We start from the raw sequence: 27,186 nt of genomic DNA, 5'->3' as shown, positions 1-27,186 counted from the left end.
CAGTACAGAGCCCAACGTGGGACTCGAACTCACAAACCCTGAGATCATGACCTGAGCCGAGATCAAGATCAGACCGTTTACCGACTGAGCCCCCCAGGCACCCCAGTTAGTATGTTTTTAGTTATTATTTTGTGCTTAAGAAATTCTTTCTCAAGTTACTTATATTTTTTCCTACATATTTTTCAAAACTTGCTGTTCACAGGAGTTAATTTTTGTGCATAGAGTGACATAAGTCTCCAATTTTTAATTTTTCCATATAGATAATCAGTTGTCTAAGTACCATTATTGACAAATTTGTCCTTTGGTGGTCTGAAATTCCACCTCAATATTGTGTCCATACGTTCATGAGTCTGTTTCCAGAGTAGAGTTATCTAACCCTAAGCCAATTTAACCCTAAGCAACTACCTCACTGTCTTTAGTTACTGTAGTTGTGTAATAAAACTTGGTATCTGATAGGACAGATTCCTCCACCTTATTATTTTTCATCATAAGTGTTTTTCTGTTCTTTGGGACTCTATTCATCTATACATATTTCAAAATAACCTTTTCAAGTTCTAAAACACAGAGTTACACAGACTTGATGGAACTTTTATTATGATTGCTTTGAATCTGTAGATGAATTCGAGAATAAAATAATGAGGTTTTCTAGGAGCAGAGTTTTTTTCCTCCATTTTTTAGGTCTTTTATTTTATTATTTAAAAACAGTTTTTTTAAATGTTTATTTTTGAGAGAGACAGAGTGTGAGTGGAGGAGGGGCAGAGAGAGAGGAAGACAGAATCTGAAGTGGGCTCCAGGCTCTGAGCTGTCAGCACAGAGCCCAGCGTGGGGCTCGAACCCATGAACTGTGAGATCATGACCTGAGCTGAAGTCGGATGCTTAACCAACTGAACCACCCAGGTGCCCCTTAGGTGTTTTAAAATGTTTGTTCTAAAAAAAAAATAACAAATCGTGTTTTGTTTTGTTTTTTAACTTTTTCAATGTTTATTTATTTTTGAGAGAGAGACAGAGACAGAGGATGAGCAGGGGAGGGGCAGAGAGAAAGGGAGACACAGAAATTCCAGGCAGGCTCCAGGCTCTAAGCTGCCAGCACAGAGCCTGACGTAGGGCTCAAACCCACGAACCAGGAGATCATGACCTGAGCTGAGGTCAGAGGCTTAACCCACTGAGCCATCCAGGTCCCCCCAGAAACCCTGTTTTTCAATAAAATTTTTGTAATTTCTTTTATACAGGTCTTGTATAGCTTTTGTCAGATTTATTCCTTGGTACCTTCCCCGCCCCCCTTGGTACCTTCTTATTTCTTTTTTTTAAATCTTTTTAAAAACATTTTTTAAAATGCTTATTTATTTTTGAGAGAGAGAGACAGTCCATGAGCAGGGGAGGGGAATTAAAAGTGGAATTAAAAGTCAAAGAGTAGAAACATCATTATGACTGTTGATAAATACTGCCAGTTTGCTTTCCAATATATCATATAAAATGCCAGTGTACCAGTTCCATCACCATATCTGATGCAATGTGGCTCATTTTCTGTTTTCATTTACTTTCCTCTTCATTTTCTATCTTATTTACTATTTTTTAAAAGGATAAGGGAAAGTGAAACCATGAGAAAAGAAAAAAATAAGGACCTGTGCCAGGAACAGAGCAGAGAATCATAGGAATTATCATATATTCAGCACCTATAAGTACTAAGTTCTTTGGTGTTGGCCATTTATTAATTAATTTAATTCTCCCACAACTCTGAGGTATTTACAGATGAGGAAATGACAGTTGATAATGGTACTATGGCTTGCTTAAGGTCACACATCCTCATGTGGTAGAGCTGAGATTTGACCCAAGTTTGTCTAATTCCTAGTGTTTCAGTATGTAACTGGGTGGAATTAAAAGTCAAAGAGTAGAAGCATCATTATGACTGTTGATAAATACTGCCAGTTTGCTTTCCAATATATCGTTTCCAATATATCGTATAAAATGCCAGTGTACCAGTTCCATCACCATATCTTGATCATTAAGTAATAAGACTTTTTTTTTTAGTTTATTTTTGAGAGAGAGAGGGAGAGAGTGTGTGTGCATGGGGGGAGGGGCAGAGAGAGAGGGAGAGAGAGAGAATCCCAAGCAGGCTCCACACTGTCAGCGCAGAGCCTGATGTGGGTCTCAAACTCAGGAACCATGAGATCATGACCTGAGCCGAAGTTGGACACTTAACTGACTGAGCCACCCAGGTGCCCCATAAGATTTTTTAAATTCATGGGTATATAATTATTATTCTGTGTCGACTTTCTTTTAAATATTTTTTAATGTTTATTTTTGAGAGAGAGACAGTGTGTGAGCAGGGGAGGGACAGAGAGAAGGGAAATACAGAATCTGAGGCAGGCTTCAGGCTCTAAGCTGTCACAGAGCTTGACGTGGGGCTTGAATCCATGAACTGTGAGAGCATGGCCTGAGCCGAAGTTGGATGCTTAATCAACTGAGCTATCCATGCTCCCCTGTGTTGACTTTCTAATGAATGAATGTTAATTATATAGTTGTACTTGTGGAGGCTGTCTTTTTCCTTGGTGCATTGATACACTGACACTATATTTATTGTAAATATTTTTCCATTGAGCTTCTTTATGGATTAATGAAGGTGAAGGAAGGAAGATAGTAGGAATTAATTCTGCACATGTCCTTTCCACTAATCAACAGCCTGGTAACATCCACCCAGATAGATTCTGGGTTGAAAGTCAAATTATTAGTTTACATTTTCTAGCAGTAATGACAGGACACCACAGGTTGACTGCCATCTTTGGGATTCATATGTTATGGTATATCTACATCTATTTTTATATCAGAGACCATGCCTTTCCTGGTCATACCTGACTTCGATATGTTATAATTCTTTCTAGACTTGGATGTTCCTAAGATTCTCCAACCCACTCAGGGTTAGCCTGTCCAAAGGGATCTCCTGTTATGCTAGGGCAAGTTTAGAGTTTGGGGACCTCCATCTGGGTTAGTTCACTTCCATCCTGAGTGGAACTGAACTATGAATCTAAGTGGAACTACACTGTGACTCTGCCTTGGGTGTCAGAACCAGGGACAGCTCCTTTTGTCCCTCCCCCAGCTACCCTTCCTTTGGCTTCTGCCTGGGAGAGAGTGGGCAGATTTGGGCATGGTGTACTTCTCTAGGCTCTTATTACTGTTCTTGTTTCCATCTTTATGCTGGAATATTAGTAGTGATAGTTCCTGGAATATGGCTATTTCTCACCTTTATTCTCTACTAATGATGCTTAGTATGCCTTCCTCTCATCCTTCCTTTGCCTGGCTAATTCCTGCTTACCCTCCCAGGCCTGTTTAAGTAGTATCTCTTCTAGGAAACGTACCCAGATTACCCCAGACTGGGTTAGATATATATCTTCCTAGTTCCCATGGTGCTCATGTTGCCTCTGTCATTACACCCGGAATTGCATTGAAATGACCGTTAGTGTTGTCCAGTATAATAGCCACTAGCCACATGTATTAAACACTTAGAAGTGTGACTGGTCTGAATTGTGATGTGCTACAAATGTAAAATATACCCAAATTTCAAAGACTGCTATAAAAAAAAGAATGTAAATATTAATGATTTTTTATATTGATGACATGTTGAAATAATATTTGGGGTTAAATAAAATATATTATTACAATAAATTTGACCTGTTTCCTTTTTATTTTTTATAACGTGGCTACTAGAAAATCTGAGATTATGTATGCATCTTGCATGATATTTGTATTGGATAGCACTGATCTATATATTTATCTCTTCTTAGGGGTAGGAACTGGCCGGAATCCATCCTTATCTCTGTATTTCTGGAGCACAATACATGGGGTTGGGTGGGTATACCTGATGCTAGTCCTCAGAACTTGGTACTGGAGTAGCAAGGGTCCAACAGACATTATTACATTATTTGCTTTTTCCATCCGGGAGCTTGACCTCTCTCTACTCAGGCTTTTTTTATATGTCCTTTATTGATTCTTACAGATTTTCTCATAGTCCACAAATATTTCTTATTAAGTTTATTTCTAAGTATTTTGAATTGGATATTGTATTATTATATTTTCTAATTAGTTATTACTTGCACCAGCAGTGAATGCTACAGATTTTTGCTTATTTTCCTGAATCTTTCCACTTACTTAGTCTTACTAGTTTTAGTAAGACTATGTATTTTCTTGTTACATAATTGCATCAACTACAATAAAGATATTTTCTTATATACTTAAGTTTATATTTCTCTTTCTACCACTCCTGCCCCTCCTCTCTCTTTCCTGGTTAGAATATCTAAACCAGTATTAAAATAGTGTTAGTGGTGTAGACTGACCTTATTTGTTCCTGTTTTAAAGGGAAAGTATCTACTGCTTCTTCACTAGCTAAAAATATTATCTTATCAAGGATGAGTGATTTTAATTATTTTATTTTAATGGGTATTAAAATTTATAAAATATTTTTATCTATTACTATTATCATGTTTATTTTTTATTAATCTACATACATGATATATTAAGGTATTTATTTTTTTATTTTTTTTTAAATTTTTTAATGAGTTTTTTTTTTAACGTTTATTTATTTTTGAGACAGAGAGAGACAGAGCATGAACGGGGGAGGGTCAGAGAGAGAGGAAGACACAGAATCTGAAACAGGCTCCAGGCTCTGAGCTATCAGCACAGAGCCTGACGCGGGGCTTGAACTCACGAACCGCGAGATCATGACCTGAACCGAAGTCGGACGCTCAACCGACTGAGCCACCCAGGCTCCCCAGTATTTCTTTATTTTTGAACTATCCCTGAATTACCCTTATGTTTGTGATATGCTTTTATTTTAATAATATTATATAGTGTTGTGATTAAGAGTGTTGACCCTGAAGCCATCCAACTGAGTTCAAGTTCTGCCTCTGCTAGTTGCAAGTTGTATGATCTTGGGCATATTACTTATCTGTGTCTCCATTTTTAGTAATAGTACCTGCCTTTGCTGGTTATTTACCTATTGCTTCTCAGCCCAAACCCACCTACCTGTTCTATGATGCACCAGGATTTTTGGGAAGATTACGTGAGTTAACATATGGGAAGTATTGGAATAGTACCTGGCACTTAATATTAAGTAAACACTTAAGGTTAGCTATTGTTGGGGTGCCTGGCTGGTTCATTTGGTAGAGTATGCAACCCTTGATCTCAAGGTTGTGAGTTTGAGCACCACCTTTGGCATGGAGTTTACTTAAAAAAAAGTTATTCTTATCATAATTTTAATTAATCTCATAGAATTCTACATGCTAGTATTTGACTTGCAATTTTTGCATCCATATTCTTGAGATCTCTTTTTATAATATCATCTGATAAGAGATGAAGATCTATACCTGCAATTGTGAACAGACTAGGAAAATTCCTCTTTCTCCCATGTCCTAGATCCATTCATATAACATGGAACAGAATTATTTCTTTCAGGAATGGTTGGAAGTATTAAACAGTGAACTTTCTGGGCCAGATTTTTTTGTCATTTTTGATAACTTTCTCAGTGTCCTCTGTAATTGTTGCTCAGTTCTTGCTTTTGAGTCCTTGTTTTGCATTTTTTAAAGAAAAAATATGTAATTTTAAATTTTACTCAGGGTTTCAAATTCAGTAGTCTATAGTTGTGTAAAAAGTTCCCTTTTATTTATTAAATCTCTGTGATAAGCTTTAAAATTTGGGAGTGATAGATTTGTTCACTGCTTTGATTGTGATGATGGTTTCATAGGTTGACACATAAGTTAGAATTGACTAAATTGTACACTATATATATATATGCATGCAATTTAGTGTATGCCAATTATACCTTAATTTAAAGATTAATTTTTTGGGGTGCTTGGGTGGCTCAGTTAGTTGGATGTCCTGATTTTTGATTTCCGCTCAGGTCATGATCTCGTGGTTCCTGGGATTGAGCCCTATGTTGGGCCCCACGCTGACAGCACAGAGCTTGCTTGGGATTTTCTCTCTCCCTCTCTCTCTGCCCCTCCCCTGTGTGCACACTTTCTTTCTCTTTCTTTCTCTCTCAAAATAAATAAACTTTAAAAAAACGATAATTTTTAAAAAGTCTACCAATTTCATAAGTCTTTTCAAGGTACCAGTTGACATTTATTAACTCTATTGTTCATAATTTCTGATTTTTAAAATTATGTCCTGAAATATATGAGAAATATATTTTATTTATTGCTATGTTTTATTTTAGAGAGAGTGCATGAGGTGGGGAGAGGGGCATAAAGAGAGAAACTTAAGAAGGCTCCATGCTCAGCATGATACCTGACTCAGGGCTCCTTCTCATGACCCTGGGATCATGACCTGAGCAGAAATCAGGAGTCTGATGCTCAACCGATTGAGCCACCCAGGCACTCCTATATTTTACTATAGATAAAAAGAGATGGTGCATGCAAGAGCTGTTGGTGATTCATTTCAGATAGTAGGGTATATGATTTGTTTCTTGTCTATTTTAATAACTTGATCTTATTGTTCCCAGGCTGTATTTTAAATATAAAAAGAGCAAACTATAGATGGAGATTCAGTTTTTTGTTTTTTGTTCTTTTTTTCCCCAGGTCATTCTTGTTGTTTTGTGGCCAGGAAAGTCAGGCCATAGAGAAAGGTATATAATAAGTGGAAAGACCTGGGCTCTGGCCCACACAACAGAGGCCCTTGAGTGTGAGTTGGTGGTACACAGAGATGCAAGGATTGAACTGCAAATAGCCAAGGACCCAATAACTCTCCGGGAAAGTATATTAGGAATTACTGGAAGAATTTTACATAAAAATACCAAAATGCTGTCAGGATTTCCTTTATACTCTACTACTTTGCCTACCCTAGAGTGAAACTCATGATGATGGAGACAGTCTGCAGAAAGGCCAGGGCCAGGCTTGACTCCACTAGCCACTTTGGAGATGGGTCAGAATAGTAACCAATGGCTTTCCATAAAGTTAAGTGTGAGGCTTGGTATTTACAACAGGGGATTCATACTCTTCTAATGGAATGCTGAGCTTCTAGCTTAGTTGTGCCAAGGCAAAGGTCTTGCTATTTCTGAGGTTGTTTTGAAGCCATCTGTTTCAGTCAGATCAACCCATATTTACTGATCATTCTAGGCATAGCTTGCGCCAGGCACTAACAGGGGACAAAGATGCATCTGATTTGGTCCCTGTTCTTCAGGAGCTTAGAATATAGTGCAAGAGGCAGACAGTGATTATGATAGTGGCTAATACTTTGTCTGCATCCTTCTAGGTACTGTTCTAAGTCCTTTATATGTATTAACAGCAGCCCAATGAGGTAGATGCTATTTCACCCCCTAAAATGGGAGAGGAAGGAATTGAAATACAGAGAAATTAAGTAATTTGCCCCCTGTTACACAGCTAGTAAATGGCAGCACCAGGATTAAAGCCAAAACAGTCTGGCTCTAGAGTCTTTTTTCTTTATACTGTAAAGCAATAGTTCTCAGAGTGTGGTTCCTAGATCATCAGCACCAGCCTTATCAGGCAACTTATTAGAAATGCACCCTGAAAAAAAAAAGAAATGCACGTTCTTGGGTCTTACCCAAGACCTACTGAATCACAAACTCTGGAGGTGGGGCTCAGCAATCTATGTTTTAACAAGCACTCCAGGTGATTCTGATACTTGTATTTGAGAACCTCTGCTAGAGAGAAGCAAGGCACACTATGGTTAGTGTCAGAAATTAACCTTTCTATGGGTAGAGACTGGGTATGTTCTCTCTCTTAAGTTCCTAGCCTTCTGCACAGTATCTAGTGTAAAGTAGGCATCAAAAAATATATATGGGTGAATACATATGAATATATGGGAAAGTTACCACTTCTCAACTGCAGCCGACTGAATGGGAGGAATTGTCCCAGGCACTGTGAGACTAGCATGGAAGTAGTTGTGTTACTTTTGGCAAGGTATGAACTAGCACCAAGGATCTGCAGTAGCACAAGGAGCCTTCAGAATGGCAGAGTCATGTGAGAGCAAGTCAGGAGGTAAACATGTCAGGACTTGGTGAACAGCTGAATGGGGGCAAGAAACAAGGAGGAGAAACTGTCGGTTCTGGGATGAAGGCACCATTTGCAGAGAAAGGAGGCATAGAACAAGCACATTTGTGGGGGAAAGATAAAGAGTTTGATTTTGGACTCCAAATTTGAAGTGCTGGAGATCCAGGTGGAGCTGTCCAGCATACACTTGGAAATATGAGTCTAAGACGTGGCTGGAGATAGAGATTTGGAGAGATAGTTGAGCCATAAGAATGGATGAGACCTTCAAGGGAAAAGGAGGGAGAAATGAAAAGAGAGCTGGATTTGAAACCACAGTGAACACTGTTATTCAGTGGGGCAGAAAGGCAACAGGGAGCCCTTGAAGAAGACTGAAAAGGATTTAGGCAATAGGAGACCTCAGAAAATTATGGAGTCTATGTAAGGCTCAAAAAGGAAGGGGAGGCCAGTGTCAGATGCCACGGAGAAATAATCAAAAATTATCTTTTGGATTTTGACACTAAAAGTATTTTAAGTCACGTGGTGAGTGCAGAAGCAGATTGACCGAATTCAGGGGTGAGCTCCGGATGAAAAAGCGGAGGCAGGTTCTTCCAAGGTCCCACAGATTGAACTCTGTAGCCACGCTTAAGTTGAGACTGTGACATCTTCCAGCGTAGGCAGGGTCTCTTTCGCATCTGTGGTCCCAGCGCCCAGCACACGGCCTGGAAGAGAGGGTGGCGTCAGTGAGTTCATTGACTAGGGACGGAGAAAGGCTTCGCGGAGGCAGTCTCTTTGCAGCCGAGGCTCGAAGGATGAGGGTGATTGGGAGGAGAGGTGGGAGGCAGGGCCCCTGGGTGATGGGGTGCTCCGAGTGTGTGAGGGGGACCTGGGAATGAGGTGGGGTTTCTGTGATGTGCGTGTGGTTGTGTGCAAATGGGAGGAGGCTGTGTGTAGATTTGGAGAGACCTATTTGGGTAAAAGACACAGGGCCAGAGCTGCTGCGGGGTGGGGGGGGTGTTTCCCCTGCTCCACCCCACTTACGCTGCTGCGCGATTCCGCGGCGCCTCTACCGGAGCCCTCCCGCCAGGCTGCATGGCGATGGGTGACCGCCAGGGGCCGCTGCCTCGGGTCCCCGGTGCTCCCGCCCCTCTCCATTGGCCTTTGTTGCCGTCGGAGCGCCCCGCTTGACTCGTTCCCGTCCGCCCCCTGGGCCTGGCGGTCGCGCCTGCGCACTGGCAGCTGGCCGGGCGCTCGCTGGGGGAGCTGCTGCAGGCTCCGCGGCGGCGGCGGCAACGGAGGCTGCGGGGGCAGCGGCGCGAGCGGCCGGGCTTGGGGGGGGTGCCGAGCCCGGCCCGGAAGCCCGAGCAGCTAGAGTGCTGGGTACCTAGGCCCCTCACTCTGGACTCCACAGTCTCCGGGCCGCCTGACCTCCACACGGGTATATGGGATGGAAGCGGGACCCTCGGGAGCAGGTAAGGGCCCCTGGGAGTGGGAGACGGTGAGTGCCCCCAAGGACCGGGGGAATTCCCGCGTGAAGAGCAGGATTTCCGAGTGAGGGGAGGTTTCCTGAGTGAGGAGAGGGGCTTTTATGGGATGGGGGGCCCAGTTTGAAGGTGGCTGTGTGCAGTTCCGGGGGAAACCTTGTGAAGGAAGCCCTGAGACGCGGGCCGTTTATCAAAGCCGTTTATCCCACTCCTAGAGGTGGGAAGTGATCAGGGAGAAGGGCCTGAATGCACGTAAGGACTCCGGGAGATCCTGGGAGGCCTAGGGAGAGGCCCGGCAGGTGGCAGGGGGCGGGCTCCAGGTGTCCAGGATAGGAGGGGGTCACACAGATGGGCCCAGTGCTGCTGCATGCCGGGGGCGGGGGCTCATCCAGGCTGGGCTGGGCTACTGTCTCTTGGGAGAAGGCGCCAGAGCTGGGCTATGAGCTCCGCCCCAGCCGGGCCTGACGCGGGGGCGAGGGTCAGGGGGCGGTGGGTGGGGATCCAGTCCCGGGATTCCCCCCGTTGAGTCTGGGGAGCTGGAGCGGAGGCGCCTGAGCATGCGCGAAGGTGGCAACTTGAAGGGGCTGCCCGAAGTGGTGGGGGCGTGGCTGCCCGAATCCCCCCACCCCCCACCCCGCCTGATTTGGCTTGGAAAAAGGAGCCCGCTGATGGGATGCATTCTCTAAGGTTAAGCTGGCAGAGTGCAAATGGAAATTATCCCCTTCCCCATCTTTGGGGCTCTTACACTTGATCTTGGAAACCCTCAGTCACAATTTGCCAAGAACGGGTTGAAGGAAACTGCCAAAGTGCCGCCTTATGTCACTGGGATGAGGAAAGACTAGGACCAAGGCAATGTTCTGGCGGCGAGTCCTCCTTAGAAAAGGTGTTGGTTACTGAGGGACCAAGGCCGGGACCAGGTTTACCTGAAAGGGGTTGTCTGCCTGGTTTCCTCGTTTGTGGTCCAATAGTTTGTAGACATGGGATCTTTTAATCCAAAGATTATGATTTTTCCATTGAAATGTCTCCTCAGGTGATAGCCTAATGTCTTTCTATATTTTGTGGCTTCTGTTCCCCACTGGGTATTTTTTCTTTTTCCTCTCTCTGCTCCCAAGAAACTGTGAAGGCCATGACATTAGACCCAAGGTTGCCAAGCTTGCCCTTTGTTTGGGGGAGGGGGAATCCCAGGTGGTAGCCTTAATTCCCTGGTATTCACAAGCAATCAGGAGGAAAGGAGACGAAAACAGGAGAAATTGGGGTAGGGTTGCCTCAAGAAGACCAGAGTCTCCAGGATAGGCTGGAGTGGGACTTGCTGTGTCCTAGGTCTTTTTACCCTTTGATCAGAGGAGCATTCTGGATCTGGGAATCCTTTAGGTCTTGTCTCACTACCTCCTTCCATTTGCTCTAGAGGTGGATATAGGATTTCTATTTAGGACATGAATTTCATTTCTGGTGGAAGAATCTCATTTATGCCAGATCTTAACTTCCTCAAGGAAATAGCTCCTACCAACGTACCCAAGTTATCCGTTTAGTGATCTGCAAGTACTTTGTGACCACTTTCCCCAAAACAAAAGCAACCTTGTAAAGGCTATGTAGGTAGGTCTTCAGGTAGAGTGCAGGGAGCAACTGACTTCAGAAAACTACTTCCTCCTTCCCTCTGGCTTCTTTCTCCATTCTAGGAACTCTCCTGGTTTTCTAGGCTGGAGACTATTTGCAGCAACCTGTGTACTAGAGTAGGAGGAGGTCACAGAGGTCCAGATGGATTGCTGGGAGCTGGCACTCATATCAAACTGCTCATAATTTCTCCTGATGAATTCCTAATGGACTCTGGGGTGATGAAGAAATGGACTTTTTTGTTTGTCAAGAGATAAACTTCTGGGAAGGGACTAGAGCCTGGTATCTGGAGTTGGCTGTAGCTTAGTGGGACAGGCTTTGCCTCTTCAAAAGGTGTATTTGGAATTCATTCTGGAAGCTGTGAATGGCAGGAGCCTATAACTGCCTGCTTCCTAGGCCCAGACTTTTCTCTTGGAAGTTGGAGGACACAGTACACAAAACTAAAGGTATTGGTGCTGGCTTCACTGGACTTATGTCCCAGTGTGTTTTCTGTGCTCAGGTGTGTTCCACTCACATATACTGGATTGGAAGCTCCAGGAGGGTAGAGGTAATGTCTGATTTATCTGTGGAAATAGTGAGTGTCTAGGCCCTGAAACGAAGTACACATTTAGTAATTGAATCACATTCCAGTGTGAACATAAATGGTTAAGCACATATATGGATATCTAATAAGTTGCGTATACTCATGTGTGGACAAATTCTTTTTCGGAGAGATTGGCCTCTTAATCTTTGCTTACTGGACGGCTACCCCAGTCTTGAGTTTGTGTTTTGAATAGGCAGTCTGGCTCCTTAGGAGGTATGTGGGCCTCAGAACTACAGGGAAGGAATCTCTGAGCCAGACCTTTCAGCTCTGTTACTTTTCCTTCTCAGGGCTGGTTGGGATGGGGGAGGAGGAGTGTCCTTTCCATGGCCCCTCCCTCCTTGCTTTTGTCTGCAAGGAAGGGCCCCGCCCCTTTCCCCCAAGGCCCAAGCTTTGTCCTCTGTGCTGGGGCCCTCATCTGCATCACAAAGTGGCCGTCTGTCCCTGTCTGGGTTTGAAGGGAAGTGTCTCCCTTTCTCAGACTAAAAGCTGGGGGCAGGGTGGGGTAAGGGGAGGACTTTGTACAGCTCTAAGGCTTGCAGGGGGATGGGATGGGAGAGAGGTTCTCCCTTTTGCCTTCCCTAGTTTGGGGATAAAAGGGAAGGTGGGGGTTCTCCTGTTTTCCTAAAGCTTCCTTGGAGTGGAGGGTGCCTAAGGCTGAATTTGGTGTGTAGTCCTATTTCTGGGGAAGAGAAGCCTTTGAGGCTAGAGTGTCTGTCCCATCCCCCATTATTTCTACCCAGCCCCCAACTCTAGGGTATGTCTTTTTCCCAAGACTCCACAAATGATTATTCAGCATGGGAGGCTAAGGAAATGAATGGAACATGAAAACTTGGGGAGGGGAAGGGTGTCTCTTACATCCACCAGGATGTTTATCTTGTTCAGGGTTTATAATTGTTTTTGAGCAGTTTGCAGGTGTTTTGTGTTTGTGTGCTATACATGCTTGTGTGTTCTTTGTGGTGTGTCTGAGGATCTGTTTGTTCATTCATCTATTGCCTGTATGTTGAACACCTATATACTAGGAGGCAAGATGCAGTCCTTGCTCTTGAATAACACACATCTAGGGTGGTGTGGGGTATGCATATAAAGGTAAACTGTCTAGGTGTAAGTGTGTGTTTAGGTGTGTATGACAGGAATGTGCCTTACTATGTGTCTGCATCTATCTATTGCTTGTGTGCAATTTCTGTCCAGCTCCTTCTGGGATAGGCACCCCCAGGTGCTGGTTAGTAGTTAGGCTTTCACTTCCCCATATGGCTGAGTCCTTGAAGGCCTTTTTCCCCCAGGCTGAGCCTTCATTTTTCTGTCTGTGTTTCCCTGTCTGCAGAGTGGGGCTGGGCTTGACAGGTGGTCAGAAGGAGACACAGCAGCTTAGCTCTGGGAATCGTGCCCCTCCCGTGAATGGTTCTGACCTCTTCCTGACCCCTAGCTGAGGATATGCCCCATCCCCCCAGCCTGGCCAACTGTGAAAGCAGAGCTCTGGTGTTGGGAGGTTCTGGGCTAGTTTATCCCTCTCTCCTCCCACCTGGGCTGGTCCTCTAATGGCAAGGACAATAGTAGCTATGGACAAAGGCTTCTCTTAGACAGCTTCCCTTTTTACTCCCTTTCCCCTCAAGCTAGAAAATAAAACCAGGGGCAGCAACCTAGCTGGTGGGAAGAGAGGAAAAGCAGTGGGAGCTGGTCTTGCCCTAGCCTTTTCCCAAAGGGCCTGCTCTATCTTGAAATTGATCCCTTCTGCTACTGTCTGGGCCCTCTGTGTGGAAGGAGCTATGGCTGTGGAGAGCACCTTGTATTCTCCTTCCTGAAACAAGTATCTCATTATTCTCTAGCATGCTAATGGCCACCTCTCCTTCCCAAGTCCTCTACTGTAGCCTACTCTTGCCTCATTCTCCTGTGTTCTGCCAGTCTTCATTCCCTAGCTTTTTCTTTTGAACTTTTTTATTTATTGTCTCCCCAACTGCAGCCTTATTTCTTACTCACCTTCCCAACTCTAACCCATATGTTGCCCAGGCCCTAACTCCAGCCTTCCCCCCTTCCTAGATCAAGCCTCTTTCTGCTCTGACTTCCAATTGTGGCTCTTTGTCAGCTCCCTATTTCAGCCTGTCTCCTTTCTTTTGTCTCCAAACTCTGTTTTTTTTAAGCCTTTTCTGCTTTTTTGTCTCTCCAACCTCAGCCTTTCAGTGGCCTCAATCCTTTCTAAAACACTGTCTCCCCTCACATCTCCCTAGCCTGACCTTCTTTGGATCTTCCTCCCACCTACATTGGACAGGAGCATTAAGATGTTGCTGTTTCATGTTCAGGATGGTAATGAGTGAAGAGAGCATCTGGCTGGCAGAGAAGACAAGAATTCTTGGTCTACTAGATACCTGGTGGAGGCAGGTGTCTTACTCTAAAATAAGGAAGAAAGTTTATTATTGGGAGCCAGATTTAGCCTCTCTACTTGACATATAATAGGAACGTATTAAATATTCACATGAATTTAAGGTAGATGACAAAGATAATTTTCCTAACTGGAGAGAGGTTTTTAAAAAAATGAATATGGAGAGACACGTGGTGGCCCAGTTGGTTAAGCGTTCAACTTCAGCTCAGGTCATGATCTAACACTTCATGAATTTGAGTCCTCCATTTGAGCAGTGTAGAGCCTGCTTCAGATCCTCTGTCTCCCTTTCTCTCTGCTCCTCCCTTGCTCGCTCTCTCTCTCTCTCTCAAAAATAAAGAAACATAAAAAAAAAAAAAAACCAAAAAAACAAAAAACATGGATTGACTGAGCCAGTGGAACCCTTCAGTTGGGTTGGGTAGGCAGGAAAGAAGCTTCCCCTATACTTTCCTGTTCCTCTTCTGGGAGGCTTTGTGCCTTCTTTGATCAGAATGGTAAGGAGATGCCAGACTCTACCCTCACCAGCCTCTTTGTCTTGTAGCTGCAGGCGCCTACCTGCCCCCCCTGCAGCAGGTGTTCCAGGCACCTCGCCGGCCTGGCATTGGCACTGTGGGGAAACCAATCAAGCTTCTGGCCAATTACTTTGAGGTGGATATCCCTAAGATTGACGTCTACCACTACGAAGTGGATATCAAGCCGGATAAGTGTCCTCGCAGAGTCAACCGGTAAGTGATACACATCTAAGCCACCAAGTCCAGGAGTCTTTACTTTCCTGAGTCTCAGAATCTTGAGAGGATCCAGAGAAAACTGGTAGAGTATGATATCACCAGATTCAAGGAAGTTTTTGAGGAGGTTTAGGTAAGGTAAATGTTGAAAAATATTGAATTTGGCTCTGTGGAGATAATTGGTGCCTTTTGCAGAGCAGTTTTAGCAGATTAGTTGGGCTAGTAATCTATAGTCAGTTGAGGGATCAATGGAAGGTAATGTGGTAAGTATTGTGAGAGCAGATTGCCTTTTCTAGATAGCTTACAGTGAAGCATGCGGAGAGAGAATATGTTGGTTAGAGAGGATTTATAGAGGTCAATACAATGTGTTGCATGTTGCAGTGTTTGTTAAAATGAATGAATGAAAAGTTTTTAAGAACGAGACATGGATATGCTTATAAACTGAGGAGAAGTTGTTGGAGAAAGAGGTTAAAGGTACAGGACAGAGAGGAGATGAATGAGTTTCCACTCATTGCTAAGTCAGGAGGACATTACAGGACACATAGTTGGAGGAATTAGCCTTAGAAGAAGCAATATTTCTTTACCAAATTAACTAATTTCATTATTATTTGAAAACTACATATGTACAAAGTAAGAAAAAAGTTAAAATATTAAAAAAAGAATAGCAGTGAAAAATATCTCCTCTTATACTCTGGTCTCTAGTCCCTGAGTCCCTTTCCCTAGAGACATTCATTGTTACCATTCTTGAGTATGTTTCCATATATTTTTGTATGCATATGCAAGCATATGTGTATATAGAACATTTTTTAAATGCACAAAATGTAGAATCCTATATGCCTTGTTCTGCACCTTTTTTCCACTGAACAGTATGTATCAGTACATGCATATCTGCCTTTTGCATAGCATCATAGATATTCCATTGAATGGATGTATTATACCTTATTTAATAAATCTGTTGAGGAACATTTAGGTTTAGCTTAAACTTTTGCTACAAAAGTGAAACTGTTGGATATTATTAAATATAGATACATTTTTTGCACTCAAATATGAATGTATCTATAGGATAAAGTTCTAAGAGTAGAATTGCTGGCATAATACTTTGAAAAATTTTGAGGGGTGCCTGGGTGGCTCAGTTGGTTAAGCGTCCGAGTTCAGCTCAGGTCATGATCTGGAGGTTTGTGAGTTTGAGCCCCACATTGGGCTCTGGGCTGACCGCTTGGAGCCTGAAGCCTGCTTCGGATTCTGTATATGTGTGTGTCTCTCTCTCCACCTCTGCTCTGCTCATGCTGTGTCTCTCTCTCAAAAATAAACATTAAAAAATTTTTTTTGAGGGACACCTGGGTAGCTCAGTCGGTTAGCATTTGAGTCTTGATTTCAGCTCGGGTTGTGATCTTATGTTTTGTGGATTTGAGCCCCACGTTGGGCTCTGTGCTGACAGTGCAAAGCCTGCTTGGGATTCTTTCTCTCCCTGTCTCTGCTGCTGCCCCTCCCACCCCCATTAAATAAATAAACTTAAAAAAGAAAGAAATTTTGAGATATTACCAATTTTTGTTTTAGGGTAAGTTGTACCAATTTATACTCCCATCATCAAAGTATCAGAGTGCCCCTTCCCATAACTGCACCCATCCAGTATATTGGATTTTTTGACCTTTGGAATTATGATAAGTAGAAAATTATATCTTGGTCCAGTTTTATTTTCTAAAAAATTTTTAAAGTAATCTCTGTGCCCATTGTGGGGCTTGAACTCACAAACCTGAGATCAAGAGTTGCATGTTCTACTGACTGAGCCAGCCAGGTGCCCCAGTCTTGGTCTAATTTTAAATTGTGTTTCTCTAATGAGTGAAGTTGAACGTATTTTCATATTTTTAAAAATTATATATGGAAGGGAAATTTCAAATGTGAGAGGAAAAATAGGAAAAGAGGTGTGCATATGTACGTATGTTTATATGTCTGGGAACTTAAAGGTATCCTTGCCTATTTTGTGCTATACTATTTAGTAATTAGAGGTGTTTTGTTTTGTTGTTGTTGTTTTTAATGTTTGTTAATTTTTGAGAGAGGGCACAAGCTGGAGAGGGGCAAAGAGAGAGGGAGACAGAAGATCTGCGCTGTCAGCACAGAGCCCCATGCTGGGCTTGAACCAATAAACTGTGAAGTCATGACCTGAGCTGAAGTCCTGAGCAGGAAAGGGACAGAGAAAGAGGGAGACACAGAATCTGAAGCAGGCTCCAGGCTCTGAGCTGTTGGCACAGAGCCTGACACGGGACTCGAACTCACGAGCCGTGAGATCATGACCTGAGCTGAAGTCAGAGGCTTAACTGACTGAGCCACCCAGGTGCCCCTAGAGTTGCTTTTTGATTGGAGGTAGGAATGGGTTCTGGGGTTAGAGGGTAGAGGAGAAAGTTTGGCAGTCTGTAAGGAATGAAAGTGATTAGGGACATTAAAGAGATTGCTCGGTAGCACTAAAGCCTAATTGGGATTGAAACCATGTGCTTATAGTTGCTTACAATGTACAATTTGAGTCTTTTTATCAGTAGTATTTAAGAGCTTTGGTTTAGAAAGTGAAGAGGTCAGATAGTTGGATGGATGGTATTTTGAAGGCTAGATGGGCACTCTGGGATCTTAGTGGCAGAGGACAGGAAGTGAAATCAAGAAAGAGATGATAATGAGGTGATAGTGGGGTGGTAGGACTAAGGGCTTCAGAGAGATGGACAAGATGGGGTTCTTCTTCCATAGTTTAGTCCTATTCTAATTCAGATCTCTTCCTCTTTACCTTTTTTGTTTTTTTTTTAATGTTTATTTTTTGAGAGAGATAAAGCATGAGTGTGGGAGGGGCAGAGAGAGAGGTAGTTGCAGAATCTGAAGCAGGCTCCAGACTTTGAGCAGTCAGCACAGAGCCCGACATGGGGCTTGACCTCACCAACTGTGAGATCATGACCTGAGCCAAAGTCGGACATTTAACCGACTGAGCCACCCAGGCATCCCTCATCTACCTTTTATATGTCTCAGCTCGGGGATTGGAGCTGTCTGGATTCTATTCCTGATTCTAGATAGACCCTGGGAGTAATCCCCTTTCCCCTCTGCCTCTTTCTCTGCTCAGAAGGCACTCGTACCTACCTACTCTTTTAGATCCTTCAGAGTCTTGAGATCCTCTAGAGATCTGAGAACCAGAAACATCCCTTGATAGCTTGTTAGAACTGTAGAATTTCAGGCTTTGCTCTAGACTTGAATTAGAATCTCCATTTTAATAAAATCTCCAGGTGATTCATATGAATGTTGACGTTTGAGAAGCACTGCTATAGAGTAGATGAGATTAGAGTAGCTGTTAGGAGGGGATGGACATTACCTGAACGTTGAATTACTTCCAAGAGCTTGAAGTAGTAGTCTCTCAGCTTCTACAGGCTGCTCCTATCCCCCACAGGGAAGTGGTGGAATACATGGTCCAGCATTTCAAGCCTCAGATCTTTGGTGATCGCAAGCCTGTGTATGATGGGAAGAAGAACATTTACACTGTCACAGCACTGCCCATTGGCAATGAACGGGTAAGTTGGGAGTCAGACTAGACCTGTGTCAGGGGTCTGGGGTGGGACAGAACTCGTTTAAGCCTATTAGAGTTTGGCAGTCTAGAAATCCTTTTCATCTTTTATGATGAGAAAGTGTGTATTAGGGTGAGGGATGGGTAGATGCTGATGTTTATTTAGCTTACTGTATGTCTGTCCCTACTCAAACAGACTGAGATTAGACTTAAAATAGACCTAAAGGACTTCTGCTACGTGTGGTTGAGAGGGACAGAAGCACTGAACTAAGGTGGCTAGAGACTAAATGGCTGAATTTCCTCTGAAGTCTTCACTGTGAGCCCCTATCAGTTTAAGGAGCAGATTCTTGGCAGATCTGTGTGGTTGGGGACAGTTGGGGCAACACCGGGAATGTTGGATTGTTGGAAAGCATTGGCAATCCTTCACTCCTTTCTTTTGAAGGTTGACTTTGAGGTGACAATCCCTGGGGAAGGGAAGGATCGAATCTTCAAGGTCTCCATCAAGTGGCTAGCTATTGTTAGCTGGCGCATGCTCCATGAGGCCCTGGTTAGTGGCCAGATCCCTGTCCCCTTGGAGTCTGTGCAAGCCCTGGATGTGGCCATGAGGCACCTGGCATCCATGAGGTACTGGGTGTAGTTAGTATCTGGGCTAGTAGTGGTGGCAGAACTGCTATGTGGGGTTGGGGGGTAAAATGAGCACATACTAAGGTCCCACAGTATGCCTTTCAAATAAAACATTCTTTGAAGCCCTACCATATGCCAAGTGGTATGCATATACATTTAGGTGGTTTAAAGCCTTGGCCCTGTCCCTTTTAGATATCTTTGGACCTTCACCCCATCTGTCCCTGCAGGACAGAGAAAGGATAGAGACTTGCACAAGGTCAGTCATACAACTAGTAAAGGATCAGAGCTGGAATTAAAGCCCTGGTGTCCTGCCTTCCAGGCCAGGGCTCCTCCGTGCCCAGGATGCCTCACAGGGTGGGGGCCTGTGCCCGAGGGACCAGTTCTCTGCCTGTCCCTGCCAGGTACACCCCCGTGGGCCGCTCCTTCTTCTCACCGCCTGAGGGCTACTACCACCCGCTGGGGGGTGGGCGCGAGGTCTGGTTCGGCTTTCACCAGTCTGTGCGCCCTGCCATGTGGAAGATGATGCTCAACATTGACGGTGAGTGGGGAGAGCTATGGAGCCAGGGGCACCCTGAGTCCAGTGACCACACTCCCAGCCTCATCCCTCCCAGCTCTGCAACCACACTCCTAGTCTAATCCCTAAAGCCCTGGTACCCCTCCCCCATCCCAATACCCTATAAGGAAGAGGGTGTAAAGAACAGTGCCTCCATTTATACTGAAAGACTGAACCTAAGTTGAGCTCTACCCACCCTGTCCCCACAGTCTCAGCCACTGCCTTCTATAAGGCGCAGCCAGTGATTGAGTTCATGTGTGAGGTGCTGGACATCAGGAACATAGATGAGCAGCCCAAACCCCTCACGGACTCTCAGCGTGTGCGCTTCACCAAGGAGATCAAAGGTGAGGACCCAACCAGGTGGGGAAGGGAAACGGCACTACTTTCTCTTTAGTCCTAAAAGGAAATCCCCTTGGGATATGTTCAGGGGAGAGGCCAAGCCTGGTTGCATGAACAGCCTTTTCCAACCCTGACTGGCAGTGTGTGTATCCCAGGTCTGAAGGTGGAAGTGACCCACTGTGGACAGATGAAGAGGAAATACCGTGTGTGTAATGTTACCCGCCGCCCTGCCAGCCATCAGACGTGAGTTGACAGGCTGCTAAGCCATACCATTAGTGGAAGAGAGCTGATATTTCAGCATACTCCTTTCACTTCCTATGCCCTCCCCCACTGGTCCTGAGGATGAGCCCTGTTTTTCAAGATAAACTTTGGTATCCCTCCTCCAACCTTCCCAGATCCTTGATACTCTCCTTACCATTTTTACCTTCTTGGTCTCCACCTCTCCTCCTTGGTCCTTTATTATGGAGCAGGAGTCTTCCCCTGACTGCTGTCTCAGTTCTGTTCTTTCAAAACTTACTCTTCCACCTGAAAGAGAAAGCTAGGCTCCTGGGCTCATTCCATCTACCTTCTTGACCTTAGACTACTGGTCTGTGAGTGCCTATTGGATACTGGGCTTTATGCTCAGCACTAGAAATGCAAATGAGTCAGATATGGTCTTGACTGTTGTGGAACTTGCCTCTCAAATCTTTGGCTTTACTCTGGGAGCCCTGTATTGCCTGCTTTCCCATGAGTGGCAATGCTCAAAGAGTCTGGATAGGGATGAAGCCAAGTCTGGGACTTCCCATGGTTGTAAGTCTAAAGAGGTGGGATTAAATGCTGGGCCCTGACACCTTTTTCCCTTCACCCAAACAGGTTTCCCTTGCAGTTGGAGAGTGGACAGACTGTGGAGTGCACAGTGGCACAGTATTTCAAGCAGAAATATAACCTTCAGCTCAAGTATCCCCACCTGCCCTGCCTGCAAGTTGGCCAGGAACAAAAGCATACCTACCTGCCCCTAGAGGTGAGGCTGCCAAGTAATGGCTGGGCTGGAGAACAAGCATTGTACCTGCGCACTGATCATAAGAGTTCTGTTCTTCCATTCGTAGTCTCTTACTCTCATTTTGAAGTTAGGAAAATTGACATTCTGAGAGGTATGAGGTCATTCTGTGAAATGTAGGCCCCATTCTTACCTGCTACGTTCTTTCATTATCCCTCATCCTGCTCTCATGTTCTTTCAGGACTGCCAGGCAGAGGTAAAAGCTGTGTTTACTATTTAATAAATAATTAGTTCATTCAGGACAGATATTTCAGATACCCACATTCATGTCCTTTTAATTTCTCTTACTGTGTCTGGAGCTGGGGATCCTAAATGACCTAGAGATGTAAGTATACCTTATTTTGCAGAAAATGGAGATAGGTATTACCTATAACGTGAATTCTATTCATGTTATCAATGTGATGATCAATGTGTCCTTTTGAAAAAGTTTTAGTCCCAAGATTGATCGTATTTTTATGCTTCAGACCTTTGAAATCCTGCAATTAAAGAACAGTAATGCTATTTAAGCCATAGAATACAAATGCAGAGTCATTGGGCTGTATTTGATTTGGTATACACACACTAGCCAAAATGTCTTTGGAGAAATTATTGCTGACTACTTCATTGTTTAGTCTAGTGCTACCCAAAATGTGGTCTGTAGACCAATAGCATAGATATTACCTGGGTAGGAGCTTGTTTGAAATGCAGAATCTTAGGTTCCACCTAGAACTATTGAATCAAAATCTGTCTTAACAGAATCCAAAGAGGACTCATGAACATTCAAACTGGAGAAGCACTAACCTAGAATGACATCTTACTCTCTTCCCATAGCAGGAGTCAGATAGCTGGGACCAAAGCTCAAGCCTTCTGTGAGCTTCTAGGATTAAAAAAAATTTTTTTTTTTATGTTGATTTCATTTTTGAGAGACAGAGAGAGACAGAGTGCAAATGAGGGAAAGGCAGAGAGAGAGGGAGACACAATTCAGAGAAGGCCGCAAGCTCTGAGCTGTCAGCACAGAGCCTGATGCAGGGCTCAAAGCCGTGAACTGCAAGATCATGACCTGAGCCAAAGTCAGATGCTTAACTGACTGAACCACCTAGGAGCCCCTAGGATTTTAGAACTAGCCAGAGGGAATTAGGCCGAGAAGCGATGTGATCCCAAAACCCAAGAACTCTGACTTTAGTTAATAGCTGATGATACCTGGAAAGCGAGAGGAAGGCAGTATGTTCTTTTGAGGTGTAAACAAGAGTCTTCAGGGACAATCCCAGCTTAGGCTATCTACTGTAAGCTAAATTATGTTAAATATATTGTCAGCAAATTAACATTACTTTTGTTGAAACATTAGTTTCCAAGGGGAATAATTTATATAATGTATATTTTTATTCTTGTTGTTTGTTTATTTAACAAATATTTATTGAGCTCCTACCGTGTGTCATATGCTCTTTTAGGTGCCGGGAATGTAGAGATTAACAAGACAGACAAGGTCCCTGCTGTCACGGAGCTTACGTTCTAGAAGGGGGAGATAGACAATAAATTGATAAATAAGATAGTTTCAGATGGTGGTAAGTGGTATAAGAATAATAAAACAGATTAAGGGGATATAGGTAAAGGAGGAGGGGGTTGGAGAGCCACTTTAGTCCTTGTACTCAGGGAGGTCCTTTTGTAGGAGACATTTGAGTCCTAAACTATGAGATAGAACCAACTTCGTAATAACCTGAGGGAAGAACCTTTCAGGCAGGAGGTAAATAATAAGTACAAAGGCTCTAAAGCAGCAGGGAACTTGGATTTTTTGAGAAATAGAGAGAAGGCCATAGTGGCTGGCGTATGGTATATGAGGGGAAAAGTAGTAGGGGATGATTTCAGAGAGAGGTACAGGGTCTTATTATGTAGGCTTTTATAGCCAGGTGGGATTTTTTTAAGAATAACTTTATCGAAATATAATCCATATGCCATAAAATTTACCCTCTTCAAATGTACAATTCAGTGGTTTTTAGTATATTCAGAGTTGTATAACCATCATCATTATCTGATTGTAAAACATTTTCATCATCCCCAGAAGAAAACCCATACCCATTAGCAGTCACTTACATTCCTACTCTCTACCAACCAGCCCCTAGTAACCACTAATCTATTTCTGTCTTTGTGCATTTGTCTATTATGGACATTTCATATGAATGGAATTATATATGGCTTTCTTTTGACTGGCATATTCACTTAGCATAATGTCTTCAAGGTTCATTATACTGTAGCATGTGTCAGAATTTTCCTCCTTTTTAAGGCTGAATAATATTCTATGTATATACCACTTTAAAAAAAATGCATTCATTCATTGATGGACACTTAGGTTGTTTCTACTTGTTTAGCTGTTATGAATAATGCTGCTATGATTATATGTGTACAGTATTCATTCTAGTCTCTGCTTTCACTTTTTTTGAGTATATACTCAGAAGTGGATTTACTGAATCATGGTAATTCTGTGGTTAATTTTTTGAGGAATCCCCATACTGTTTTCTACAGTGGCTGTACCATTTTACATTCCACCAGCAATGCACAAGAGTTTCAATTTCTCCACATCCTTGCTTTAGTCTTTTCCTAGTGTTGATTCTGTAGCTGAAATCATCAATCAAGAATGCTACAACTTTAAGGTGCTTTTAAGAGAGCAATCTCGTAATTTTTGACAATTCTGGATTTTTATTAATTGAATTGACTAATTTGTGTATTCTTTGGGATATGGAATTTAAAGGCAGGTGACTTTGTTCTGCGTTTCCCTATCATTGTTCGGCATGAAGTTTGGAAATTAGAAGGAAAACCAGCACTTACATAGTGTTGGCCCTGTGGGAACAAGTTATATATTTCATTTTGTCTGAATCCTCACAACAACCCCCATAGATAGCTAATGCTTTCTCCCATGACTGAAATTAAAGAAGCATAGTCTCAGAGTAGTTAAGAGACCTGCCCAAGGTAATATCACCTAGAAATGGCAAAGCTGGGCTTCAGATTCAAATCTTCCCAACCTGCTGGCTCTCTCTACTCTCCAAAAAGGCTTCCTGTTCATGGCATCCTGAATATAGTATATTGGGGAATGGAAGTCTTTCACATTGCTAGAAAGTCTTTTCTGATCTCCACTGTGTTCTCTTGGGCCCCAAACAGAGGAACACATGACAGGATATTCCTCACACCAACAGAGGATGCTGTCAGCCAACTGAGACAGTGATTTCTGTAGTCCAGGGCTCAGTGATCATCTATAGGCTGGGGCTCAAGCATTAAGAATCATTTCTAGGTTTCCTGGTGAGTTGCAGGGGAGCAACTGACTGCTTGTCACCATTGGAGAGCTGTCTATTACCTTAAGAATCCAGTTTGTGTATATTGAGTTTTTTAGTATGCAGAAGAGCTGTTTACTGGGTCATTTGGTAAATAATAATTTATGCTAGAGTTTACTGAGTGTTTACTGTGTTCCAGAATTGTACTCAGTCCTTTAAGTGCTTTATTTTATTTAGTCTCCAAACAGCCCTATGAGTTTGTTTCTGTTCTCCCCAATTAACATGAGACCTGGGCCCAGATCTGGCTCTGGATCCCAACCTCTTAATGACAAAGTGGCTATATTGCCTTTGTATTGCAAGTGGATATTTTCTAACTTACCTATCTCTGCACAGGGGATTTTGCAGTCCCCTTCCCAGGGCTGACAGCCAAGGTCTCTTCCCTTATTGTGGGGCTCTGGGTACAGGGTGGACTGTACTCAAGCCAGAGCTACCTGTCCTTCTCGTTTCCTCAGGTCTGTAACATTGTGGCTGGGCAGCGCTGCATTAAGAAGTTGACCGACAACCAGACTTCGACCATGATAAAGGCTACAGCTAGGTCGGCCCCAGACAGACAGGAGGAGATTAGCCGCCTGGTCAGTAGGGCTGCAGAGAAATAAATGTATGCTTGGTTGCTCAGTCATTGGGGCCCCTGGTAGCATAGATGCTTTTCTGCCTTGGCAGGATCCTCAGGAGAACACAAGTCTGGATTTCTTGCCTGGGATTCCATAGGACTGCTCTTGTTTCTTGACCCTGTAGCTACTTGGCTTCCTATTTCTTTTTCCCTCCTGTATTACTTCCCTGTGTTATCCACTCCCACTTACTTCATTTTCCACTTTCCCCCCTTTTTTAGGGCTATTACTTGCCAGCCCCAGCTGCTCTTCAGGGCTTTCTCCTTGGGACCCAGAGGGTGAGCAGTATTGCCAAGCTGCTGCTCCCCTGAGATCCCCTTCTTTTGTCTTACAGATGAAGAATGCCAGCTACAATCTAGATCCCTACATCCAGGAATTTGGGATCAAAGTGAAGGATGACATGACGGAGGTGACAGGGCGAGTGCTGCCGGCGCCCATCTTGCAGTACGGCGGCCGGGTGAGCAGGGTCAGGGCCAGACAACATCTCTGGGGCATATGGTGGGGGGAGTTGGGTTATGTTTCCAGGGGCTTTTGTTCCCCTACTCACCTGGCTCTACTGAGGCTCACCTGGACGCCCCCTCTGCCTATCCCCAGAACCGGGCCATTGCCACACCTAATCAGGGTGTCTGGGACATGCGGGGAAAACAGTTCTACAATGGGATTGAGATCAAAGTCTGGGCCATCGCCTGCTTCGCACCCCAAAAGCAGTGTCGAGAAGAGGTGCTCAAGTAAGGAGGGTTGGGTGTATGGGTGGAAGGGTGGGAAGGACCTTAGAGCTGCCTACCTTCCCCTACCCACAAAGAGCCAAGATTTGTTCTGTAGTCTCTTCTTTCTGACTTTTGACCCTGCTTCCCTGTTCTTTCTGGCTCAAACTTTTACCTGCTCCTTTTCTGTCCATCTGCGGTCAGAAGTCTTGATGAAGAGCTGTATCTGTGTCAGAGATGATTTCAGGGCATGAATCTCCTGAGGGGGGCCTGAATTATTTTATTGTTATAATTATTAACATTGGTAGTAAATAATAGTAGTGATGACCATAGTGTTGTACCAGCACCATACCTAATTTTATGTTCTCTCATTTCATCTTCACAGTGAGTAGGTGGTGGTATTTCCATTTTTAGGAAACTGAGGCTCAAAGAGTATCTTGTACAAGGTTTGCATATTAAGAAAGTGTCAGAGTTGGGATCAAATTAGATCTGAGGTTTCTAAGTTTCTATTCCTCATTGGAAACAAAAGCTCATCTGGTTCTCTGAGCTATTCTCTCCTATACATACAATTTTTTCATTCAAGTCCAAGTGACCTGAATTAGATGAACATGAGTTGTAAGGGCCTCTTAGCTACCTGTGGCTGAGAGACTAGGAATAGATGACAGCAATGAAGAAAATGATACAGCCAAATGGTTTAAAGGAACATTTTAGGGGAGTAATGGTCTTGGGTGAATGAGTAAATAGTAAAGAAGTAACTGACTTTTCCCTGCAGTCTTATTATAATTATTATTATCTTTTTAATGTTTTATTATTTATTTTTGAGGGTGAGAGGGACAGAACACAAGTGGGGAAGGGAAAGAGAGAGAGAGGGAGACAGAATTCAAAGCTTTCTGAACTGTCAGCACAGAGCCTGATGTGGGGCTTGAACTCACCAACTGTGAGATCATGACCTGAGCCAAAGTTGGACTCTTAACCGACTGAGCCACCCAGGCACTCCCCCTGCAGTCTTATTATTAATGAGGTATTTCAAATACCACAAAATTAACCCATTTAAAGTGTACAGTTGATTAGTGCCTGCATTCTTTTGAAGCAGTGCCTTCTTATTCACTCTGCGTCCGGAATAGGGTCAGTGCACTCCTAGGCGGAGGAAGAGCTGGTGGAGCTGACCACTTTCGTTATTGACAAGGATGATAGAGCTTTGTTCCCTGGCAGGTTCAGCTGGCTTTGGGATTTTAATGAGAATTAGTTACAGTAGCACCTGATGAATGTGGGGACTCTGGCTGCCCTGCCTGTCCTTCTCCCCTCTGCTCTCACAGATGCACGACTACTACCATCATACTTACAGTTTCTTTTAAATGAGTTCCTCTTGTCTCCTTTCCTGGGTTTTTGGGACTTTAGCACCATTTGGGTCAAGCCATTCCTAGCCTCGGCCTAACATTGGAGAGTTGGCCCACAGCAATATTGGAAAGGCTCCCAGCTCTCTGCCTTTGTGTCACCTTATTGGAAGATAAATCCTTTTGTGTGCTTCTCTCTTATTCCCATGTCCAGTTCGAGAAACAATCCATTGTTTTGGATATTTTGGGGTACAGAAACTAATAAACCTAGAATCTTGGAATTGGGAGTCAGTTCATCAGACATCCCATTCTCTCAGTATCCTCAGATGCAAGGGGTAAGAATATGGCTTGTATACCTGCGTCAGTGGTACCTAGTTGGATGTTTGGTTCTAGGCTAAAGATTAAAATCT

At 43.7% G+C, this 27,186-nt stretch overlaps 1 protein-coding gene across 3 annotated transcripts in view; it reads left to right on the top strand.

Annotated features, from left to right (window-relative positions):
• Positions 1-9,271: 9,271 nt before the first annotated feature.
• AGO1 (argonaute RISC component 1) overlaps positions 9,272-27,186 on the top strand; it is a 36,941-nt gene continuing 19,026 nt past the window's right edge. Inside the window, exons 1-11 of one of the 3 annotated variants that reach the window (XM_047084034.1) lie at positions 9,272-9,445; positions 14,564-14,747; positions 18,166-18,286; positions 18,722-18,903; positions 19,305-19,441; positions 19,666-19,800; positions 19,951-20,038; positions 20,648-20,795; positions 24,583-24,702; positions 25,073-25,204; positions 25,333-25,466. In XM_047084034.1, the coding sequence (XP_046939990.1) occupies positions 9,421-9,445; positions 14,564-14,747; positions 18,166-18,286; positions 18,722-18,903; positions 19,305-19,441; positions 19,666-19,800; positions 19,951-20,038; positions 20,648-20,795; positions 24,583-24,702; positions 25,073-25,204; positions 25,333-25,466 (1,406 nt within the window). In that variant the 5' untranslated portion in view covers positions 9,272-9,420. The remainder of the gene's footprint in view (positions 9,446-14,563; positions 14,748-18,165; positions 18,287-18,721; positions 18,904-19,304; positions 19,442-19,665; positions 19,801-19,950; positions 20,039-20,647; positions 20,796-24,582; positions 24,703-25,072; positions 25,205-25,332; positions 25,467-27,186) is intronic. The other 2 variants (XM_047084033.1, XM_047084035.1) reach the window with 2 other exon arrangements.

This window comes from Lynx rufus, unplaced genomic scaffold (assembly GCF_022079265.1).
Source record: "Lynx rufus isolate CCGP_SWC_20201006 ecotype Redwood Valley unplaced genomic scaffold, mLynRuf1.p SCAF_2, whole genome shotgun sequence".
NCBI classification, from domain to species: Eukaryota; Metazoa; Chordata; class Mammalia; order Carnivora; family Felidae; genus Lynx; species Lynx rufus.
Note: the sequence above shows the minus strand (reverse complement) of the source record. Positions and strands in the feature narration are given on the sequence as shown.